Below are 20,209 nucleotides of genomic sequence, written 5' to 3'. Positions count from 1 at the left end.
ACCATCCACATGGGCATTACTGCAAAAGTAGCAGCTGTTGCAGTGGGAGAGGTTTATTCTCTAATAGGAATAAAATATGGATTATTAGAAATTGTCTTTACATACTAAGTTTAGAAAGAACCTGATTTCAGTTTCTAAACTATTATAGAATAGATATTGTGTCTATTTTGATAACAAAGTTGTTATCAAGAAAAATAGGGAAGTTATCTATTCTGGTATGTTGGTTGACAATTTATAATCTAATAACTCCCACGATGCAACAAATGGAAATTAGTAACACATCTTCTAACTTTAAGAGAAAGCAACCTTCAGAAATGAACCAATTATATCTTTGGCATCTAAAGCTAGGTTGTATTAACTTAAGTAGGATTCATTGGTAGCTGATGAACTTTTGGGTTCATTAGTAGTGGAAATCTTTCCAACCTGCGAGTCTTACTTGGAAGGAAAAACAACCAAGAAGCTTTTAAGTCTAAGGGGTATGGAGCCAAAGATATGTTGGAATTAGTTCATTCTGATTTGTGTGATCCTATGACTATCCAGGCAAGAGGTAGTATCGAATATTTCATCTATTTTATAGATAACTATTCAAGATACATATACATTTACTTAATGTGCCGCAAGACTAAGTACTTTGATTAGTTCAAAGAGTACAAGGCTGATGCGGAGAAACGTCAAAGTAAAAGTATCAAGACACTACGGTGAGATCGTAGTGGCAAGTACCTCTTGGGAGAATTTAGGAGTCACTTATCAGAAGTAGGGATTCAATCCAACTAACTGCACCTGGTACACCCCTACAGAATGGTGTAGAAAAAGGAAGGTATAGGACTCTTATGGAAATAAGTAGATTGATGATGAGTTATTTGGAAAATTACCAAATTCATTTTAAGGATATACTCTGGAAATGGAAGTGAACATAGTACCTTCCAAAGTCAGAACTCTCTACTCATATAGAATTGCTAAATAGGCATAAGCCTATTTTGAAGCATATTCGGATTCGGGTAGTCCAGCACATATGCTGAAGAGAGACAATGATAAGTTGGACAGGAATTCACTTGTTTGTAAGTTATCCTAGAGAAATGAAAGTAGGTTTATAGTCTTAAAAATCAGAAGGTCATTGTTAGCATCAATGATCGATTTTTAGAAAAGGACTATGTAATAAACCACGTGCCCATTAGTAAATTTGTTCTTAAGGAAATAATAAAGGACATGTCTAATCTAGTACCAACTGTACAAGATGAAATATCACAAGAAACTACAACACATATCATAAATGATACACAATTACAGATAGTGCCTCATTGTAGTGGGAGGGTTGTCAAGCAACCTAAGAGATTCATATTTTGGGAGAGTCTTTGGACTTGATCCCAAATGAACATGAGCCTGATCCCGGACATATGATGAAGCACGCCAAGATAAAGATGCAGCATTTTGGCAAAGAACAATGAATACAGAATTAGAATATATGTATTCTAATCTGGAAGCTTGTAGAACCACCAGATGGTGTAAAATCCATTGGATAAAAATAGGTCTACAATAGGAAAAGATGGATAGACAGGAAAGTGGAAACTTTCAAAGCAAGGCTTGATGAAAAAGAAACTTTTTCACTGGTAGCCATGCTTAAGTCTATCCGGATTCTTTTATCTATTTGACAAGTGGATGTCAAGACAGCATTCCTTAATGGAAGTCTTGAAGAAAGCATCCATACAAAACAACCAAAAGGGTTCATTGCAAAGGGCAAAGATCATTTTGTGTGCAAGCTCAATCAGTCTATGGACTGAGGCAAAGCTTCAAGGTCTTGGAACATCCGGTTTATCAAAGGAATCCTGACCTATGGATTTATTTAGTAACCGGATAAGTCTTGTGTATACAAAAGGTGTGATGGAAACGTGGTGATATTTCTTGTACTATACGTAGATAATATTTTTGGTAGTTGGAAACAATATCAAAATGTTGTCAGAAGTAAGGGTATGGTTGTTTAAACAATTCGATATGAAGGACTTAGGAGAATGAATATATTCTTGGGATCAAAGTAATAAGGGATCGCAAGAAAAGAATATTTTACTTATCCCAAGCTTCATATATCGAAAAAATCCTTGCTCGTTTTAAGCATACAGAACTCCAAAGAAAGGTTTCTTACCTTTTGGGCTTGGAGTAGCTTTATCTAAAGAGATGTCTTCGAAGACATCAAAGGAGATAGAGGAAATGAAGGCAGTTCTTTATGCTTCGACTGTCGGAAGCCTAATGTATGCTATGCACGAGATCAGAAATCTGTTTTGCCAAGGGCATAGTTAGCAGATATCAAAGTAACCCTGGACAAGGACATTGGACTGCAGTAAAGCATATATTAAAGTACCTTAGAGGCACTAGAGATTATATGCTAGCTTACAAGGCAGTTAATTTGGTCCCTGGGGGTTGCACGGATTTTGACTTCCAATCGGATAGAGACAATATTAAGTCAACCTCGGGGTTTTGTGTTTACTTTAGGAGGTAAAGTCATAACTATGGAAGAGTGATAAGCATAGGTATTTTTTTGGACTCCACCATAGAAGCTGAGTATATAGCAAGCCTCTGAGGTAGCCATAAAAGCTGAATGACTCAATAACCTCAAGATAGACTTAGATATGATTTCTGGTTTGTCCAAAGATTATTACAATTTATTGTAATAATAGAGGTGCAGTAGCAAACTCGAAGAAACCATGAGTCTATAAGGCAAGTAAACACAATAGAGCACAAGTACCACCCAATACGAGAAATCGTATAAATGAGGAGAAGTTGTTGCTGCCTAGATTGCATCAGATGATGACCTATAGATCTTTTCACTAAGACCCTTAAGGCAAGAGCTTTTGATGGGCATGTTGAAGGGTTGAGATTCAGATGTATGGCAGCAGATATGACAACTTAGTCTTTTAGTATAAGTGGGAGATTGTTAGGATGTATACTAAAAGCCTAGCTTTTGGTATAAACATTTATCTAGAAATAAGAATCACATTGGTCAAATGTCTACATTTATGATAAATGTAGTTGTTCAATTAATTTATATTGTAGATAACATGGTGTGTGGTGTCACACACAGAGGATCATGTTATCAGTACCTTATAAATTATAAACAGTAGCTCACGACCAAAATGGAAAGGAACAAACCATTGGAAGGTCGTAGTGTAATTAGGTATTAGTTTATCTTAACTATATAATTACACTAGTACACTTAGAGTGTATTGAGTAGGACCATTAGAGGTCGTTTCTTTTATACTGACTTTATAAAGGAATAAAGACCTCAGTTATTATGGAAGTGTGTACTCTTAATCCTAATATAATAACAAGCACATATATTTGATATTTATTTCTTTAATTTATCAATGGGTGAGATTTAGTTCGATAAATCAATAAGCCCGATAAGTTGGGAAATGATATCACTTATAGTGGTGTTGTTGATTATAGAAGGAAACTGTGTCCTAGTAATCTAGGTTGAGAATGTCCCCAAGAGGAGCTTATAAGGATTGTCATGTTAAACCGTTCAGGTGGACTTAGTCCGACATGATGATAAGGTTGAGTGGTAATACTCTTGGACTAAGATATTAATTAAATGAGTTGCCAGTAACTCACTTAATTAGTGGACATTCGACATCTTAAACACAGGGAGACTAACACACTCATAATAAGGAGCCCAAAATGTAATTTGGGATTGGTGCGGTAGTTCAATAATAGTTCTCTAGTGGAATGAATTATTATTGATAAAATTAAGTTGTGTGTTCGGGGTGAACACGGGATGTTTAATTTTATCGGGAGACCAAAACCAATTCCTCCTCTCGGTCCATATCGTAGCCTCTTAATTATAGAGTACTATACCCACCTTCTTACCCATCCCATAGGGGGTCGGCCAAGCTAGCTTGGAGACCTAGCTAGGGCCGGCCAAAGTGTGGTTCATGGGTGCTTCAAGGTGGCAAGCTTGGTGTGGCCGGCCCAAATTAAAATAAAAGGATTTTTATTTTTAAAATTTTTTCTTATGTGGATAACATGATTTAAAAGAGAGTTTAAAAATTTAAATCTTTCCTTTTATAAGATTCTACAAAAGATTAAGAGAAGAGCTAAATCTCTTTCCTTATTTGTAGATTAAAAGGTTGATTTTAATTTTGGTAAAAACTTTCCTTTTTAATCATGTTCATGATTTAAAAGAAAGTTTAAAAATTAAAAATTCTCTTTTATTAGTTTCTACAAAAGATTAAGAAAAGATTTGATATCTTTCCTTATTTGTAGATTGAAAAGATATTTTAAGTTTTAGAGATAACTTTTCTTTTTGGAAAATTATCCACATGTTTAAAAGAAAAATTTTAATTTATAAAATTTCCTTTTTATTAACCAATCATGAAGGGATAAAAATTATTGAAAATTTTTATAAATTTCCGGAAGCAAATAAGGAAGTTTTATTTTGTGTTTAAAATTTTATTTGCTTGGAGATTTGTATATGGCTGGCCATTGTAAATTAAGAAGAGAAAAATTATTTTTAATTAAATAAATATTTCCTTTTCATGGCAAAAGAATTAATGAAGTTTTTATTTAAATTTCCTTATTTGCCAAAACCAAGGATTATAAAAGAGGGAGTAGAGGTGCCTTCATGGGTGAATGACTCTATTATTTTTCTCCCTCTTTTCTTCCTTGGTGTGGCCGACCCTTCCCCTCTCTTCTCTCCATCCTTGTGGCCGAACCTCTCTTCCTCCTTGTAGATCAAGTGGTGGCCGGATTTTAGCTTGGAGAAGAAGGAGAGAAAGCTTACATCCCTTGGAACTTGGTTGGTGGAAAAAGATCTTCATCTTTTGGAAGCATTGTGCTTGGCCGAAACTTGAAGAAAGGAGAAGAAGGTGCTTTGGTGATTTCTCATCTCGGAAGATCGTTGCCCACACAACGTCCGAGGTTAGAAGAGGAATACGGTAGAAGATCAAGAGGTCTTTCTAAAAGGTATAACTAGTATTTTTCCTTTCCGCATCATACTAGTTATTTTAGGAAATAATACTAAATACAAGAGGCATATGATTATAGTATTTCGAATTTATTTTCGATGTTGTGTTCTTTTTGTTTTTCCTTTTCCTTGTGATTTGATTGTTCTTTTCGGTTGACCTAAAGTTATTTAAGGAAATTAAATATTAACTTTCCTTAAAAGGCTTTGTGTAGTCAGTGGTGGTTGTTCCCATATCCAAGAAGGCCATGTGCCTCGCCACGTCAGTACTGGGAGCCAATTTTGGAAACTAATATTTAATGAAATTAATAACCTAGGTGATTTGGATCAAACGTGTTAAGTTTCGCAGGAGATCCAAGTCAAAACCTAAAAGAACAAATAGATTAAACTTTGGATCAAACGTGTTAAGTTCCGCAGGCGATCCAAGTTTAATTTAAAAGAACACATGGTAGCTAGGAAAAGGTTCAGACCTTTGTACAAAATTTTTGTACTGTGGAACCATTAGGTTTTCCGAGTAGCAACCAACAATCCTCTTATCAACCTTTGTGTTTCTTGATCTCTAAGTAGACACACTCAATCAAATAAACTCAATATCTCATATTGACTCATTTGAGCATGCCCATACTTTCTTGTGTCCTACTAATCAAGGGGCCCACAGATATCGCTTTTGTCATATGAAAGGGATAGATCCCGTCTAGATCACTCACATCCCTCCGCATAATTTATTGCATATCCAGTGATTGACTTTATTGTCTATATTGTTACAGGTGACGTTTATCGATACCAAAGTACACAACTCTTTATATAGGGAACCGTAGTGACTTCAGGTCTAAGGACTATTCATACCAATAGTCGCATGAGAACGTTTATGACACTCATATAACGATTCATAGAATATTCTCATGGCGGGTCATTCAGTACATATTCTCTAATATATACCTATGTGTCAACTTGATATCTCATATCCATGACTTGTGAGATAAAATCATCCGTTGACCTGCATATTAGTCTCAGTGCATTAATATTATCTTTGTATATTAATGCTTGACTAGGAATAGTTAAGAGTAGTGTTCTATGTATATCTACAATATCTCACTATCAATTCAACCAATTGATATGTTGTAGATAAGAACTTACTATCCAAGGACATTATTATTCAATCGGCACTGAACTGAAATAAATATAATAACAAACTTTGCCTTTTATTAATAATGATATATGATATAAAAATGAGCCCTTTATAATCATCTAATAATTGGTACTATGGCTATTACTAACATGCTTAGGGTAGAAAATTGGATCGTCCATTGAGTGCTAATTATCTCCAGTCTTACCATGTCTGAGGTTGTTATTCTTTGTAACAGTAGTTGTTTGAGAGAAAGATCTAAGGCCAGAGAATGAACACTACAGGTATATGCACAAAAAACTCGGTCGGATAATCCTGACCTGGATCAAGCTTAATTCTTTCAGGGAGGCACTTCTGAAGTCCTCAAGTCATAGACGCAGGACTTAGTTAAGTCCTACTGTAGTCACTGTGCAAGCCCCGAACAAAGCTCTTCTAATCCCCGACTAACTGTCATAGCCAGGACGGGTAAAGATCTAAAAGATCTCTCACAATAAGTTTTTTTGGCTCTTAGCTTAACGAGCACGGGCCTCACTTACACACACGGACCCAACCTTAGAAAAGTAAGAAAATCTCAATGGAGGGCAGAAACTAAGGAACCATAGACAAGTTTTTATAAACAGGGAAAGTAAAAAGTGTTGGACCCTGTGGTAGTTTTGATGTGATCAACCAAGTTAGTTAGGTCCTGCGTTTTGTCTGAACCATGTGTCTGAGTGTGCAGGAACTTAGGAGCGCAGGAAGTCGAGCGGAAGACGCAGCTAGCGAGAAGGACGGCACGGGAAGGGAGCTGACGGGTTCGGTGTGTCCGAAGGACGAGAGAGCTGCGGAAGAGTACTCTGGTGGAGCGAGAAGAACGTGCGTGGCGTTCGAGGGACGAGAAGCCGGACGAAAGCTTGCTCGAGGAGAAGGCCGAGAACTGGGTTCGGGTGAGCCCTATTCCGGATGGCCGCAATCACCCAAGGAGTCGAACCGGAGCAAGTCAACTGGAGTTGACTTGTCAACGGTTCGGTCGACCGAACCTATTGATCGGTCGACCGAACCCTTCATTAACCGAAGCCAACCGCAGCAGACACGTCGAATGCCACGTCAGAAGCTGACCGTTGGTGAAGCTGATCGGTCGACCAAACATCCTGATTAGTCGACCGAACCGAAGCTAATCCAGAGACCAAGTCGAGCAGTTTGATCGGGCCAACTCAGCTGGAGACCGTTGGCCGATCGGTCGACCGAACAAAAGGATCGGTCGACCAAACTTAGCTCGGTCCACAGAGACTGCACCTGGACGGAAAAGTTGGGCAGGTACAGCAGGTTTGGTCGACCGAACCTGGGATCGGTCGACCGATCCCTCTCGAGTCAAAACCTGATCCCGAAGATCAGGTCATCCGATAAGCTCTAGAACCCCTATATAAAGGTGGCTCTCAGGCAGCTTTAGAGAACAACAAAAACGTGCGAAACTCAACTCTTGTAATCTCATTCTCTTAGCAACTACTGTGCTGTCAAAGTGTAAAAGGCTTCTCCGCCTTCAAAGAAGGAGTTTCTTACTGCGCTTTCCATCGCCCTTGATTAACAACCCTCTTAGTTGTAACCAGGTTAAAATTCTGTCTTTAGTTCTCTTTCTATTTAGTGTTGCTTTATTTTAGAGTTGAAAAGCTTTGAGGAGGGTAAGTTTTATTTGCAGGCAATTCACCCCCCTCTTGTCGGTCCCCGCTGCACCTACAACTGGTATCAGAGTCTGACAGCGTCAGAAGGACTAACCGCCATCTGAAGCACAAAGATCAGGACAATGGCTGGCGCGAACATTCATCCCCCGAAGTTCGACGGAGACTTCGCCACATGGAAGGCAAAATGGAGGTATTTTTTAAAACCGAATTTGACATTCTTTTAATCATGAAATATGGCTATGCAGTTCCGAAAGATAAGGAGGAAACACCTGGACGAAGAAGGAGAAAGCTGATTTCGTCGCAAACGGAAAAGCTAAATTCCACCTCCTCAGTGTTCTGCCACCTCAGGAGGTAAGTCGGATCGGAAGCTATGACTCAGCGAAAGATCTCTGGGAGAAATTCCTGGAGCTTCACGAAGGTACCTCTGAAGCGAAGCTGGTGCGGCGCGACATCCTCCGGACACAACTAACAAACCTCCGGATGAACAACGACGAGAAGGTAGCGCAACTCCAAGCGAGAATCAAGGAGCTGATAACGAAACTAACAAACCTTGGAGAAGAAGTAACCAACCGGGATTCCATCAGATACGCGCTCAATGCCTTCCCAAGGACTTCAGAGTGGGCCTCCTTAGTAGATGCGTACTACATCTCTAAGGATTTCGAGGTAAGTACTCTAGAACATTTGTTTTCTACTTTTGAACTTCACGAATCTCGAGTTGTAGAGCCCAATGGAGTAGAAAAGATTAGTCAGAACATCACTTTGAAGGCAAGAACAAACGATTCTGACTCCGAAGCCTCGATCGACGGATCGGAAGCGGCACTATTGGTAAGACACTTCAATAAATTTTTTAAGTCTAATAAATTTAGATCGCAGACAAAGAGGCATCAGCAAAAGAAAAGGGTGGTTCGTTGCTACAATTGCAACGAAGAAGGACATATCAAAGATGATTGTCCAAAATTGAAAAGCAAAAGTAAAGAAAAGAGTAAGAAGCTAGCTCAACCCAAATACAACCTAAAAGCCACGTGGGATGATTCATCATCCTCCGAATCCGAAGTCGAAGAATTCTCGGGACTAGCACTGATGGCCAACCATCAGCTAGAAGAAACGTCTAGCTCAGAAATTAGCATAGATGAAGGGGGAGGAACAACAGAAGATGAAGAAAGCTGTGATGAAGGGGAAGCATCGCAAGATGAGGTAAGTAAGGTACGTGCCCTAAACCCTAAACAGTCCTTTCGTTTTATTAAAGCTCTTTCTAAAGAATTAGATAAAGTAGAAAAGGAAAATGAATATTTGAAATCAGAAAATGGAAATTTAAAATTGGAAATTGAAAAATTGAAATCTGATGCATGCTTAAAGATAAATGTTTTTCCAAAATCAAAACTTAAAATTTATGGAAAATTAAACTGGTATATAAGGAAGCATCAGGGTCAACTTAGGAAAATTCCTAAGAATTATATACCCCCTAAGTTTTTGACTAATCCTGTAGGAAGGAACCTTTATTAGGTTCCAAAATCTGTGCTAAACTAATAAAATTAAAAACTTTATAGAGAGAAAATTAAACATTTTCCTTATGAAGGCTTTGTCTAAGGAAGTGGTTGTTGCTCCAATAACCAAGAAGGCCTAGTGCCTCGCCACGACCTGGAAGCTGAAATATTGAAACAATATGTTTAATTAACTTTCTGAAAAAGCATTAAAAGTAGAATTAAAATGCTTTGAAAGTGTACAAACATTTTGTGTGACTTTTCTATGTTTTAGATTTTTTGAAATTTTTTAACTTAGAAAATAGATTTTTACTTAGAAATTCCTTTTGAAAAATTCTAAGAAATCATATTAGAAATTTTTTTTCTATCTTAAGAACTTGCTTCCCCATTTTTGCTGTGATCAAAGGGGGAGAGAAAAGTACAAGTTTAGGGGGAGTTAGGAAAATTAAAAGTTTAAATTTTTAATATTTTTCTAAATAGTGTTGCAATTTTATTTAGTGTAAATCTTATGCTTAAAATGCTAGTTTAGTAATTTTTCTTCAAAATTACTTTTTGTGTCTGTTTTACCCTAACGTGAACTTGGGTTGATGCACATCAAAAAGGGGGAGATTGTTGGACCCCGTGGTAGTTTTGATGTGATCAACCAAGTTAGTTAGGTCCTGCGTTTTGTCTGAACCCTGTGTCTGAGTGTGCAGGAACTTAGGAGCGCAGGAAGTCGAGCGGAAGACGCAGCTAGCGAGAAGGACGGCACGGGAAGGGAGCCGACGGGCTCGGTGCGTCCGAAGGACGAGAGAGCTGCGGAAGAGTACTCCGGTGGAGCGAGAAGAACGTGCGCGACGTTCGAGGGATGAGAAGCTGGACGGAAGCCTGCTCGAGGAGAAGGCCGGGAACTGGGTTCGGGTGAGCCCTATTCCGGATGGCCACAATCACCCAAGGAGCCAAACCGGAGCAAGTCAACTGGAGTTGACTTGTCAATGGTTCCGTCGACCGAACCTATTGATCGGTCGACCGAACCCTTCATTAACCAAAGCCAACCGCAGCAGACACGTCGAATGCCACGTCAGAAGCTGACCGTTGGTGAAGCTGATCGATCGACCGAACATCTTGATCAGTCGACCGAACCGAAGCTAATCCAGAGACCAAGTCGAGCAGTTTGATCGGACCAACTCAGCTGGAGACCGTTGGCCGATCGGTCGACCGAACAAAAGATTGGTCGACCGAACTTAGCTCGATCCACAGAGACTGCACCTGGACGGAAAAGCTGGGCAGGTACAGCAGGTTCGGTCGACCGAACCTGGGGATCGGTCGACCGATCCCTCTCGAGTCAAAACCTGATCCCGAAGATCAGGTCATCCGATAAGCTCTAGAACCCCTATATAAAGGTGGCTCTCGGGCAGCTTTAGAGAACAACGAAATTGAGCGAAACTCAACTCTTGTAATCTCATTCTCTTAGCAACTACTGTGCTGTCAAAGTGTAAAAGACTTCTCCGCCTTCAAAGAAGGAGTTTCTTACTGCGTTTTCCATCGCCCTGGATTAACAACCCTCTTGGTTGTAACCAGGTTAAAATTCTGTCTTCAGTTCTCTTTCTATTTAGTGTTGCTTTATTTTAGAGTTGAAAAGCTTTGAGGAGGGTAAGTTTTATTTGCAGGCAATTCACCCCCCTCTTGCCGGTCCCCGCTGCACCTATAAAAAGAAAACAGGACAATAAATTGTTAGACAAGGAATCATTTAAATTCGGAAAAAACATCATCGAACATTTCTTTAATTATCCGATGATGATCTAGGAAATTCTCAGGAGGGTCGGACGACAAGTACCCTCCCTCTTGGAGTTGTTGGATTGCTCCTACTGCTCCATAGGCCAGCGATCGGACGAAGCGATCTCCTACTTGAGAGCCAAATTTCGGAGAGCGCAGGTACTCTGCCTAATCAACCAAGCGATACTCCTTCTTCCCCACCTTATAAGTTTCCAAGGCCTGGGTTGAGTAAGACAAGGCAGATCGGGGTTGAGACAACTCTGTCTAAAAGGAGCCCAGCTTTGTAGCTTGAGATTCCAGATCCCTTCTATGATTTATGAGGAGCACGCCCTTGGAGTTAAGTTCCTTGGTCAGGCGGTCCATCTCTTGTTTATGCATGAGCTTGAAGTTCTCTAGGGCTGCAGTTTGTTGAGCCAACTCTGACCGGGCCTTCTCCTTGAGGGTTAGCTCCTCCTGATACTTAGCATCAGCTGATTGATGGAGGGCCTCAAGCTTCTTCTTGTCATCCCTTAACTGTCGGGCCTCTAGTAAGGCCTCATTGAGGAGTTGTTCTTGGGAAACATTCAACTTTTTTAAGGATGCCACCTCCACCTTTAGCTGAAGCATGGCTGGAGAGGAGTCAGGAGGATGAGACTCCAGGTCTTCAATGCACTCCTTCAAGATCTTATTCTGCTGATACATGTCTACGGATGTCTGATCAAGTGCAACATCATATGGCATAGAGCTGGCCGTAGAAAAGGACAATCAGAATTGGAAGGGAGGAACAATAAAAGAAGTCAAGGACTTACCGCAGTAGCATCTTCCGTGAACATGTCTGCCAGGCCATGAAGTGGGATAGAATTTATCTGATCCATAGAGTCTTTCCAGGCCGTTGCTAGGACCTGTAAGGTCCAGGAGCGGTCCTGCTGGGGGTAGGACTACTGGAGGTGGATGGTCAAGGAGAGGAAGGCTCGGTCGATGCAGCTAGCATGGATCCCCCTCTGGATCGATCTCTTCCTTAACGACAGGGGTTTTCCCTCGGTCAAGCTCTGGTCGAGCGTCTGGAGGAATGGAAGGGCTGCCCTGGGATTGTGGTTTTGGAATAGACTACAGCAGGCCTATGCCTCGACCGAAGCGAAAGCGGCTGATCATCTAAGTCTGACCCCTCTTCCGAAGGAAGAGGGCGACGAGCAGGAGGAACACGAGAAGTTTGTTGAGAAAGTTCAGGTATAGAGCTACCAGGATGTGTCGTGAGAGGGGCGGCAGGATGAGATGAAGTACTATCCGCAGCCATCCCGGGAGCGCTCGGATTGGAAGACGAGGGGCGTCACCTGCTCAAGATTGTTCGCCCTCGATGATTTATTTCCAGAGCGCTCAATGGAAGAGGTCTGATCAAAGATGCCTTGACAAGAGTGTCTGTTGCAGCAAAGTAAGGGTCAGGATAAGAAGGCAAAAGTAAATTAGGACAAGGGTAATACTTACCAAGGGAATGTGGAAGCTCCGAAGGAACGACGCTCAGCCTAAACAGGTGCAGCACATCCTCCGTCAATAGCACGCGTAAGTCGAAGTGCTTGCCTGCCAGTTGTGCCTCTACTTCCATAAACGTAGGGCCTGCGTGATAATTGCCCAAGAAAGGTGCTGAAGGAAGAGAGGACCTTCACTCAGTGGGCCAGTCTACGACAGAGGAAAAGTGAAGGAAGAAATACTTTACTTTTCACTCAGGCCCTAAAGAAGGTAAGGGAGCGAAAAGAGTGGTCCTAAGGTGAGCCTGGAGGCGAAAAAAGCCCTCGGAAGGGTGTCGAGGGGAAAAGAAGTAGTGGAACAGGCGAGGGGGTCTAACGGAGGTCACATAATTAACAGACAAGAACAAACCCACACAAAATTTGGATGGAATTAGGGGTAAGTTGACAAAGGCGAATGCAGAAACAGCGACTCACTTCAGAGAGAAAAGGGTGAATAGGAAAACGGAGGCCAACTACAATCTGTTCTTTGAAAAAAATCACATAACCCTGAGGAGGCTGGGAAAGTTGATGGACCTCGGAGGGTATGATAGTGTGCATGGTTATGGACACTTCGTAGTTAAAGCGAAGATCGTCTAGATCTACGCCACTAAAGGTTGACATGCCAGGCGCGGGCCTAGGTATTGAAGAACCCATGGAGTGCAAAAGGAGGGTGAGAAGGCAAAAACACGGAAGGAAGAAGAGAAGGGGGGAGGGCTCAAGCTAACAGTAAGGAGTCTGAAGGAGATGTAGAGTAGACTATTTATAGCTGTCAGGAGGGGCGTTGAAAAAAATATCTCGATATCAACACCAATCATGTGATCTGTAAACAATGTATGTGGTGATAGGGGTAGGCGCGTAAGTGATGTTGGTCGTTGGATCGCCTTAGAAAACCGTGCAGAAGGGTCTTGTCAGAAAAAGATGGGTTGAAGGACACGTGGTAAAAAGGAGTTGGAAGCCTTTATGACATCGGAGGCAGCCAATGCTACAATAATCCCTACTTAGGTAAGTAAGAGGACCCTGGAATCACTATGGATCGCGACCAATCGAGTAGTTATACTACGTAATCCATTTGGGGAGATGGGGTGGCAAGTAAGGATTAAAGCCCGAGCAAGTGAAATGACCCTTGCTAATGCCTGCCTGGGTGATAAGCCAACCAGGCATCCACGAAGGGGTCAAACACTTAACAGGTCACTTAAGCAGACAAGGTGAAATGTATAAGGGTCTTGGTGTTGGTTAGTCCTAGGAAAACGTACCGGTTCCACTGTACAAAATTTTTTTTTGTACAAGTGTCGAACATTTCCTTAAATAACCTATTGTGTTCTTTAGAAGTTAAATTAGGAATCGCAGATGGAACTTAACATCATTGATTCCAAATTTAACTTATCTGTTCTTAATGGTTTAGATTTGAATCGCAAGTGGAACTTAACACTATTGATTCAAATCCACCTATGTTATTAATTCCATTAAATATTAATTTCCAAAATTGACTTCCAGGACTGCATGGTGAGGCACATGGCCTTCTTGGATATGGGAGCAACCACCACCGTCTAGACAAAGCCTTTTAAGGAAAGTTAATATTTAATTTCCTTAAATAACTCTAGGTTAACCAAAAAGAACAATCGAATCACAAATTCGAAAAAGAAGAAAACACAAATTCGAAAAACTAATTCGAAAAACTAGATTTAATGCCTCTTGTGTTTGGAATTCTTACAAAAAGAAATAACTAGCATGATGCAGAAAACAATTGCTAATTATACTTTCTCTTTGTAAACTAATGACCTCGAGATCTTCTGCCGTATTCCTCGCCTCGCCTTGGAAAAATCTAGTGTGGACGACGATCCTCCAAGATGAACACCACCCAAAACTTTCTTCCTCTTCCTCTAAAATCCGGCCACCACCACCACCAAGGAGAAGAGAGCAAAGGGAAAAGGAGAAGAGAGAGGGCCGGCCACCACCAAGAGAGACTCCTCCAAGAGAATAAGAATTGTGTCTCATGAAGCCTCCTCACCCTTTTTTTTATAATACTTGCCCAAGGCAAATAAGGGAAGAATTTTTATAAAAATTAAAATCTTCCAAGAGTTTTTCCTTTTATTTTTCCTTTTCTTTCCTCTTGATTGAATCAATTACCAAATTAGTTGGATGATGCACTACAAGAAAAACCCTCATAGACATCGGTGGAACAACAACATTTTTAAGCAAAAACCGATGTCTTTGAGTATTTTACACCAGTTTTTCCAAAAACCGGTGTCTATGAGCGCAGATTTTCGCTCATAGACATCGGTTTTTTAGCCGATGTCTATGAGCGCCTTTTTTTTTTTGTTAATAGACACCGGTTTTAACAGCGGTTTTTAAAATCCGGTGTTAATGAACTAAAAAAAAATAATTTAATTTTTCCCCCAGCCAAAATTTACAACTCTTCACAAAGTTTCCTCCAAACCTAAACCAATATCGCGCCCCTTCTCTCAGCCTAAACCTAAACCTCGGACCATCTCTCTCAGCCTCATCTCCCTCTTCTCCTTCCTGGATCGACGCCCCTTCCTCTCCCGATTAGGATCAAAACCACCTGCTTCGATCCTAAGCAAAATCGCAGCATAAATCGTTCCATTCTGCCTCCTCGTCCGATCCTCTCTTCCTCCTCCTCCTTCCTCTCTTCGCTCTTCCCGACTAAGGTAGGGGCCGACGAGATCCGAACAGCGAGAGGATGCCCACGACCACCATGGCACGGTTGGTCGGCAACGTGAGGGAATCCGAAGGAAGAGAGAACAACACCGAGATCTCTGATCTTGTGTAAAGGGGTCTCCTTCTTCTGAAGCAGAGAGATCGAGTGCAGTACGAGAATAACGAAGTATGTCTGCCTGCTAAAACCCTAAAATTGCAGGCATAAAGGGCTCTCCGTGCTTCATTTTCTCCTTCTCGGCCTCTTCGCTCGCTGGGTACACGGTCATCTTCAAAACCTCTCGTTTCCTCTTTTCATTCTTCTTAATCATCTGATTGCTAAAGGTTGAGGATGGGGCGGGGGAGGGTTGAGGTGAGGATAATAGAGAACAAGATCAATTGGCAGGTGACCTTCTCTAAGAGGAAGGTCGGGCTGCTGAAGAAGGCCTACGAGCTCTCTGTTCTCTGCGACGTCGAACTGTCCCTCATCATCTTCTCCAGCCGCGGCAAGCTCTTCGACTTCTCCACCGCCTCCAGGTTTTTGTAATTTAATTTCCACCCTCTAGGGTTTTTTTTAATTCAGTTTTCGATGCCTAATTCCACCCTCTAGAGTTCGTTTTCCTGGTACTGTCTGTTAGCCAAGAAAGACACCCTTCCATCTCCTATCAGCCACTGCCCTCATCTTCCTTTTGTTCCGCTGCTTTTTTGATCTTGAATGCTTTTGGAATAATAGGATTTGCATTCAGGGGACACAATCTTGCTTTAGAAATCCAGGTATTTAGTTCCTGATCTCAAGTAATCATTTGAACAGATGGAGCTCTTGTTGCTTCAGTCACATTGCTTCTAGTTTTTTAGTAAAAGTGTGGTGGGATTGAAAGGTACAGATTCTTTACCCTCTTTACTGCCTTATAGAAATTGTTATATCTTGGTTTCCAGGCAACAATGGCATCAATTTTCAAACACCCTGCACATGTTCCAATGTGGAGGGGAGCCAAGGTCGCCTATCTTCTAATAGCAATGTGTTTATTCCCTATTGCCATTGGAGGCTTCTGGGCTTATGGTAACCTAGTAAGTATGCCAGTCGATAATGAATATTGCATCTTGTTAAAAGATTTTTTGAATTATGATTTGCCTCTTACACCTTTATATGTTTTACAGATGCCTCAAGGAGGAATACTAAATGCCCTTTATATATATCACAGCCATGATATCCCAAGAGGGCTTCTAGCAACAACATTCCTCTTGGTTGTGTTTAACTGCCTCAGCACTTTTCAGATATACTCCATGCCTGTTTTTGACAGCTTTGAAGTAGGTTATACAAGCTGAACAAATCGACCCTGCTCGATTTGGGTTCGATCTGGCTTCCGAGTATTTTATGACTTCATCTCGTTCTTCATTGGAGTAGCACTTCCTTTCCTGTCTAGTCTTGCTGGCATCTTGGGTGGCCTCACTCTCCCGGTCAGTGTATATGTTAATTTTTCTAATTTTTACTAAAATCTTTAATTTTGTTAGCTTCGGTTATCAGTGTGTGAGCTTTTATCTATTATTGCCAATGAAGGACTAACACTCTAATCATGTACCCATAGAATTTGCAGTTCCTTTCTCACTGTATGTACAAGTGTTGTGCATTTGCAAATTTAATGAGGCTAGTGTGTCTGCAAACTTGAACAAACGTTCTGATAATTTATAAGCTTTATGTGTTTTTTTAGAAATGCCTTAAAGTACTTCTTAATGAATTTTCCCATGTTGTCTAGGTACTTCTATAGATTCTTCCTCATGATATTTTTGTTTAGTAGTTCGTAAATTTTAAAATCTTGCTATACCTTGATTCATCATAGCATGGGAATGAAATTTGAGGTTTACAATCTTCGACTACCTGTTATCAATATGGCCTCACTCAAAGTATTTTATTAAGATTTTTGAACTTACGCATCACCTTCAGATTTAAGTTAGTTACTTTATTTTCATTGTCTTTGAAGGACTACTGTTATTATATATTTTCCTGGTTTCTTGTCATGGTTATTCCTTATCCTCTATCCTTTATGTACTTTCTTTTGCTTTAGATGCTAGAACAAAAAGCAAACTAATGCTTTGATTGAGGTTATGAAAATTCATAATTTTTTGTGCTCTAGAGACAAATTAATTCTTAGCGATGGATTTGGGTTCAATTCTATCAATAAGAAAAATGAAAAACAGAAGCTATGCTCTTGCACTGCTTATGCCGCTTCTAACCTCAGCAGCAATGTCAGTGGATGCCTGATCTGGACATCGGACCTCTACGATCTCACGCTATACGACAACGAAGATCCAGGACAGGATCTCTATGTTCGACAAGTAGAATCAAGACCTTTGAACAAAGGTATTTCTTCAGTCCCTCCATTGCTTACCTTCCACTATTCCTTTCAGTCTTTTATCTCTAGTTTTTTCAGGATTATCGACCAATTCTCTCCTCCGGAGAGCATCAGCATTGATCATTGTTTCAGTAATACTTGTGGCTTTTCTCCTTTCACTTTTGTCGTGCTGGATTTGGAGAAGAAAGAAGAGAAGTAAACATGACCACTTGTTCTTGTTTTCTTTTATTTCAGTCTTTCAGGGTGTGAAGAATCACTTATTTCATATTTTACATTATGATAGGTCTGTATTGTGATGAGGAAGAGACTGAAGGAAAGGACTTGGATTTGCCGTTATTTGATTTGAACATGATTGCTGAAGCGACTAACAACTTCTCGGTGAACAATAAGCTTGACCAAGGGGGGTTTGGGCCTGTATATAAGGTATCATGTATTTGAACAAATGTATGAATCGAGCATCAATTTGATTGGCATGTATTACAGGGGAGGCTGGTTGAAGGACAAGAAATAGCTGTGAAAAGGCTATCCAAAACATCATCGCAAGGCGTCGACGAGTTTAAGAATGAGGTCATGCTAATTGCTAAGTTGCAACATCGAAATCTCGTTCGACTTCTTGGTTGTTGCATTCAAGGAGGAGAAAGGATCTTGGTCTATGAGTACATGCCCAATGGAAGCTTGGATGCTTTTCTATTTGGTTGGATTATACCTTCTGTTTTCCCCCCTCTCCTATTTGGTTCATATTAATGTTATTCCGAATTTGTATGCAGATGAAGCTAAAAGGGCATTGTTGGATTGGAAAAAGTGTCGAAACATTATACTTGGGATTGCTCGAGGACTTCTTTACCTTCATCAAGATTCTAGACTTAAAATTATTCATAGAGACCTAAAAGCTAGTAATGTTCTTCTTGATAAAGAAATGATGCCCAAAATATCAGATTTTGGTATGGCGAGGATTTTTGGAGCTAATATTTGTAAATATCTGAAGAGTTGAACTTCGCAATAAATTAGATGTGACGTGAATTGTAGTACTTGGTGCATCAAGTGGTGTATAAGTTATTTGACATATTACTGTTGAAGAGTCAAAGGATTTCTCAATTTCATTCTTAATTTAAACAAGACATTTTTTTCACTGGCCTCTTAATTCAAGCTCTTTCTATGTTTCAACAATTTGTGGGAATCATGGAGAGCAAGACGTGGATATGGAATAGGAAGTCCACAGGGAAGAACATTGAGGTTAGCAGTAATCAAATCATCTTTTTGATGGTTTATTACTGATTTTTGCACAACTAATGTTTCAGTATAAACAATTCTCGGACTCAAAGATCGATATCTTCTATTACTGATTTTGATTGTTTATTACTGGTTTTTTATTGTTAATTTTTTGGATTATAAATAAAGAAGGCAACAACTCATCAGTACCAAACAAATTTTTAGCTCTTCTAGACTGAGCATATGTCTCTTCTTATGTTGGGAATCAATTTGTAAATGCCTATGATTTCTCTCAGAAAGGGAAGACCCTGGAGTTGGAGAAATCTGTAGAAAACTTGAACGAACAACTATCTTCTGTCCGCAGCGAGTCCAATGCTAAAGATGATCTTTCGGCAAAGCAAGCAAAAGTAGCTGAGGAAGCAATTTCAGGTTAGATTTTTTTTTCCTTTCATTTTCTTCCCAACACAGAAACTATGTTGTTTTAAGAACAAACCATGCATGATCTACTTGTTAGGATGGGAAAAAGCAGAAGCTCGAGCTCTGGCTTTACAGAAACAATTAGATGATGCCTTGCTTCAGAAGAAAATGGCAGAAGAAAGATTAGTCGAACAGGATACAGAATTATAAGAATTCAGGCAGCAACTAATTTATTAGTTGTAAATACTGTTGTAAGAAGAATACTGTTGTAAGAAGAATATTAGTTACTTTGCAAAATCAAAGTAACTAATTTATTAGTTTGTGTATTTTATGGATACTGTTGTAAGAAGAATATTTATGTAATTTATGAATATTTATGTATTTTATAGATACTGTTGAATGAAGAATATTTGTGTAATTTGTGAATATTTGTGTATTTTTTTGGTTACTGTTTCGAAAATCAAATCTGTACTGTTAAAAAATACTGATATTACATCAGTTTTCCACCGCTGCAAAACCGGTGTTATTAACTAATATTACATCGGTCGTATACCGCTGCCAAAACTTGTGTTATTAACATATAATATTACATCGGTTTTACACCGTTGATGAAACGGTGTTGTTAAGTGATACTACACCGGTTAATAACCGATTCGAACACCGGTGTCGTTAAGTGATACTACACCGGTTTTAAACCGATGTCTAAAATGACAGACTTTTTACATCGCCTTCATAGACATCGGTCGAAAATGTAATAGACACCGGTGGAAAACCGATGTCTATGAGGGTTTTTGTTGTAGTGATGATTTTATTTTTTTGTTTTGGCCGGCCACATTTCTTGGGCACCAAGCAAGGGTGGCCGACCCCTATAAGAGGAAGGAAATAATTTGTTTATAAAATTTTACAAGAATAAAAACTCTTATAAAATTTTACAAGCTCTCTTTCCTAAAGTAGAAGTTAAAAAAAAAGTTCTAAAAAATTAAAACCATGTTTTAAAATTTAAAACTTCTCTTATAAAATTTCCTTTTTTAACATGGTGATAGAAAATTTAAATTTTAAAACTTATCTTCCTTTTTTTCTTAAACCATGAGAATGGTTAAAAAAGGAAAGTTTTAAAATCTTTTAAAC

General features: G+C 39.8%; 2 protein-coding genes across 2 annotated transcripts; both read left to right on the top strand.

Moving 5' to 3' along the window:
- The first annotated feature begins 17,258 nt into the window (after positions 1-17,258).
- Positions 17,259-18,524, top strand: LOC121968416 (G-type lectin S-receptor-like serine/threonine-protein kinase B120). The gene is made up of 5 exons (XM_042518801.1): positions 17,259-17,463; positions 17,534-17,650; positions 17,739-17,878; positions 17,939-18,149; positions 18,223-18,524. Exons 3-5 carry the CDS (start codon positions 17,804-17,806, stop codon positions 18,444-18,446), a joined length of 510 nt encoding a protein of 169 aa, XP_042374735.1. The 5' UTR covers positions 17,259-17,463; positions 17,534-17,650; positions 17,739-17,803; the 3' UTR covers positions 18,447-18,524.
- Positions 18,525-18,584: 60 nt separating this feature from the next.
- On the top strand, positions 18,585-19,297 carry LOC121968415 (filament-like plant protein 5). Its single transcript, XM_042518800.1, has 3 exons — positions 18,585-18,688; positions 18,961-19,093; positions 19,179-19,297. The coding sequence occupies exons 1-3, from the start codon at positions 18,611-18,613 to the stop codon at positions 19,289-19,291; spliced, it is 324 nt and encodes a 107-aa protein (XP_042374734.1). The 5' UTR covers positions 18,585-18,610; the 3' UTR covers positions 19,292-19,297.
- Positions 19,298-20,209: the final 912 nt, after the last annotated feature.

Source organism: Zingiber officinale, chromosome 3B (genome assembly GCF_018446385.1).
Source record: "Zingiber officinale cultivar Zhangliang chromosome 3B, Zo_v1.1, whole genome shotgun sequence".
In the NCBI taxonomy this organism is placed as follows: Eukaryota; Viridiplantae; Streptophyta; class Magnoliopsida; order Zingiberales; family Zingiberaceae; genus Zingiber; species Zingiber officinale.
Note: the sequence above shows the minus strand (reverse complement) of the source record. Positions and strands in the feature narration are given on the sequence as shown.

What these genes read in the sequence shown, in the direction of transcription:
- LOC121968415 (XM_042518800.1), top strand. Translation starts at nt 18,611, where the DNA reads ATGTTTCAACAATTTGTGGGAATCATGGAGAGCAAGACGTGGATATGG. An exon ending in CCACAGGGAAGAACATTGAG is followed by an intron (nt 18,689 to 18,960) that starts GTTAGCAGTAAT and finishes GATTTCTCTCAG; the next exon opens with AAAGGGAAGACCCTGGAGTT. An exon ending in AGCTGAGGAAGCAATTTCAG is followed by an intron (nt 19,094 to 19,178) that starts GTTAGATTTTTT and finishes TCTACTTGTTAG; the next exon opens with GATGGGAAAAAGCAGAAGCT.
- LOC121968416 (XM_042518801.1), top strand. Translation starts at nt 17,804, where the DNA reads ATGATTGCTGAAGCGACTAACAACTTCTCGGTGAACAATAAGCTTGAC. An exon ending in GGTTTGGGCCTGTATATAAG is followed by an intron (nt 17,879 to 17,938) that starts GTATCATGTATT and finishes CATGTATTACAG; the next exon opens with GGGAGGCTGGTTGAAGGACA. An exon ending in CTTGGATGCTTTTCTATTTG is followed by an intron (nt 18,150 to 18,222) that starts GTTGGATTATAC and finishes ATTTGTATGCAG; the next exon opens with ATGAAGCTAAAAGGGCATTG.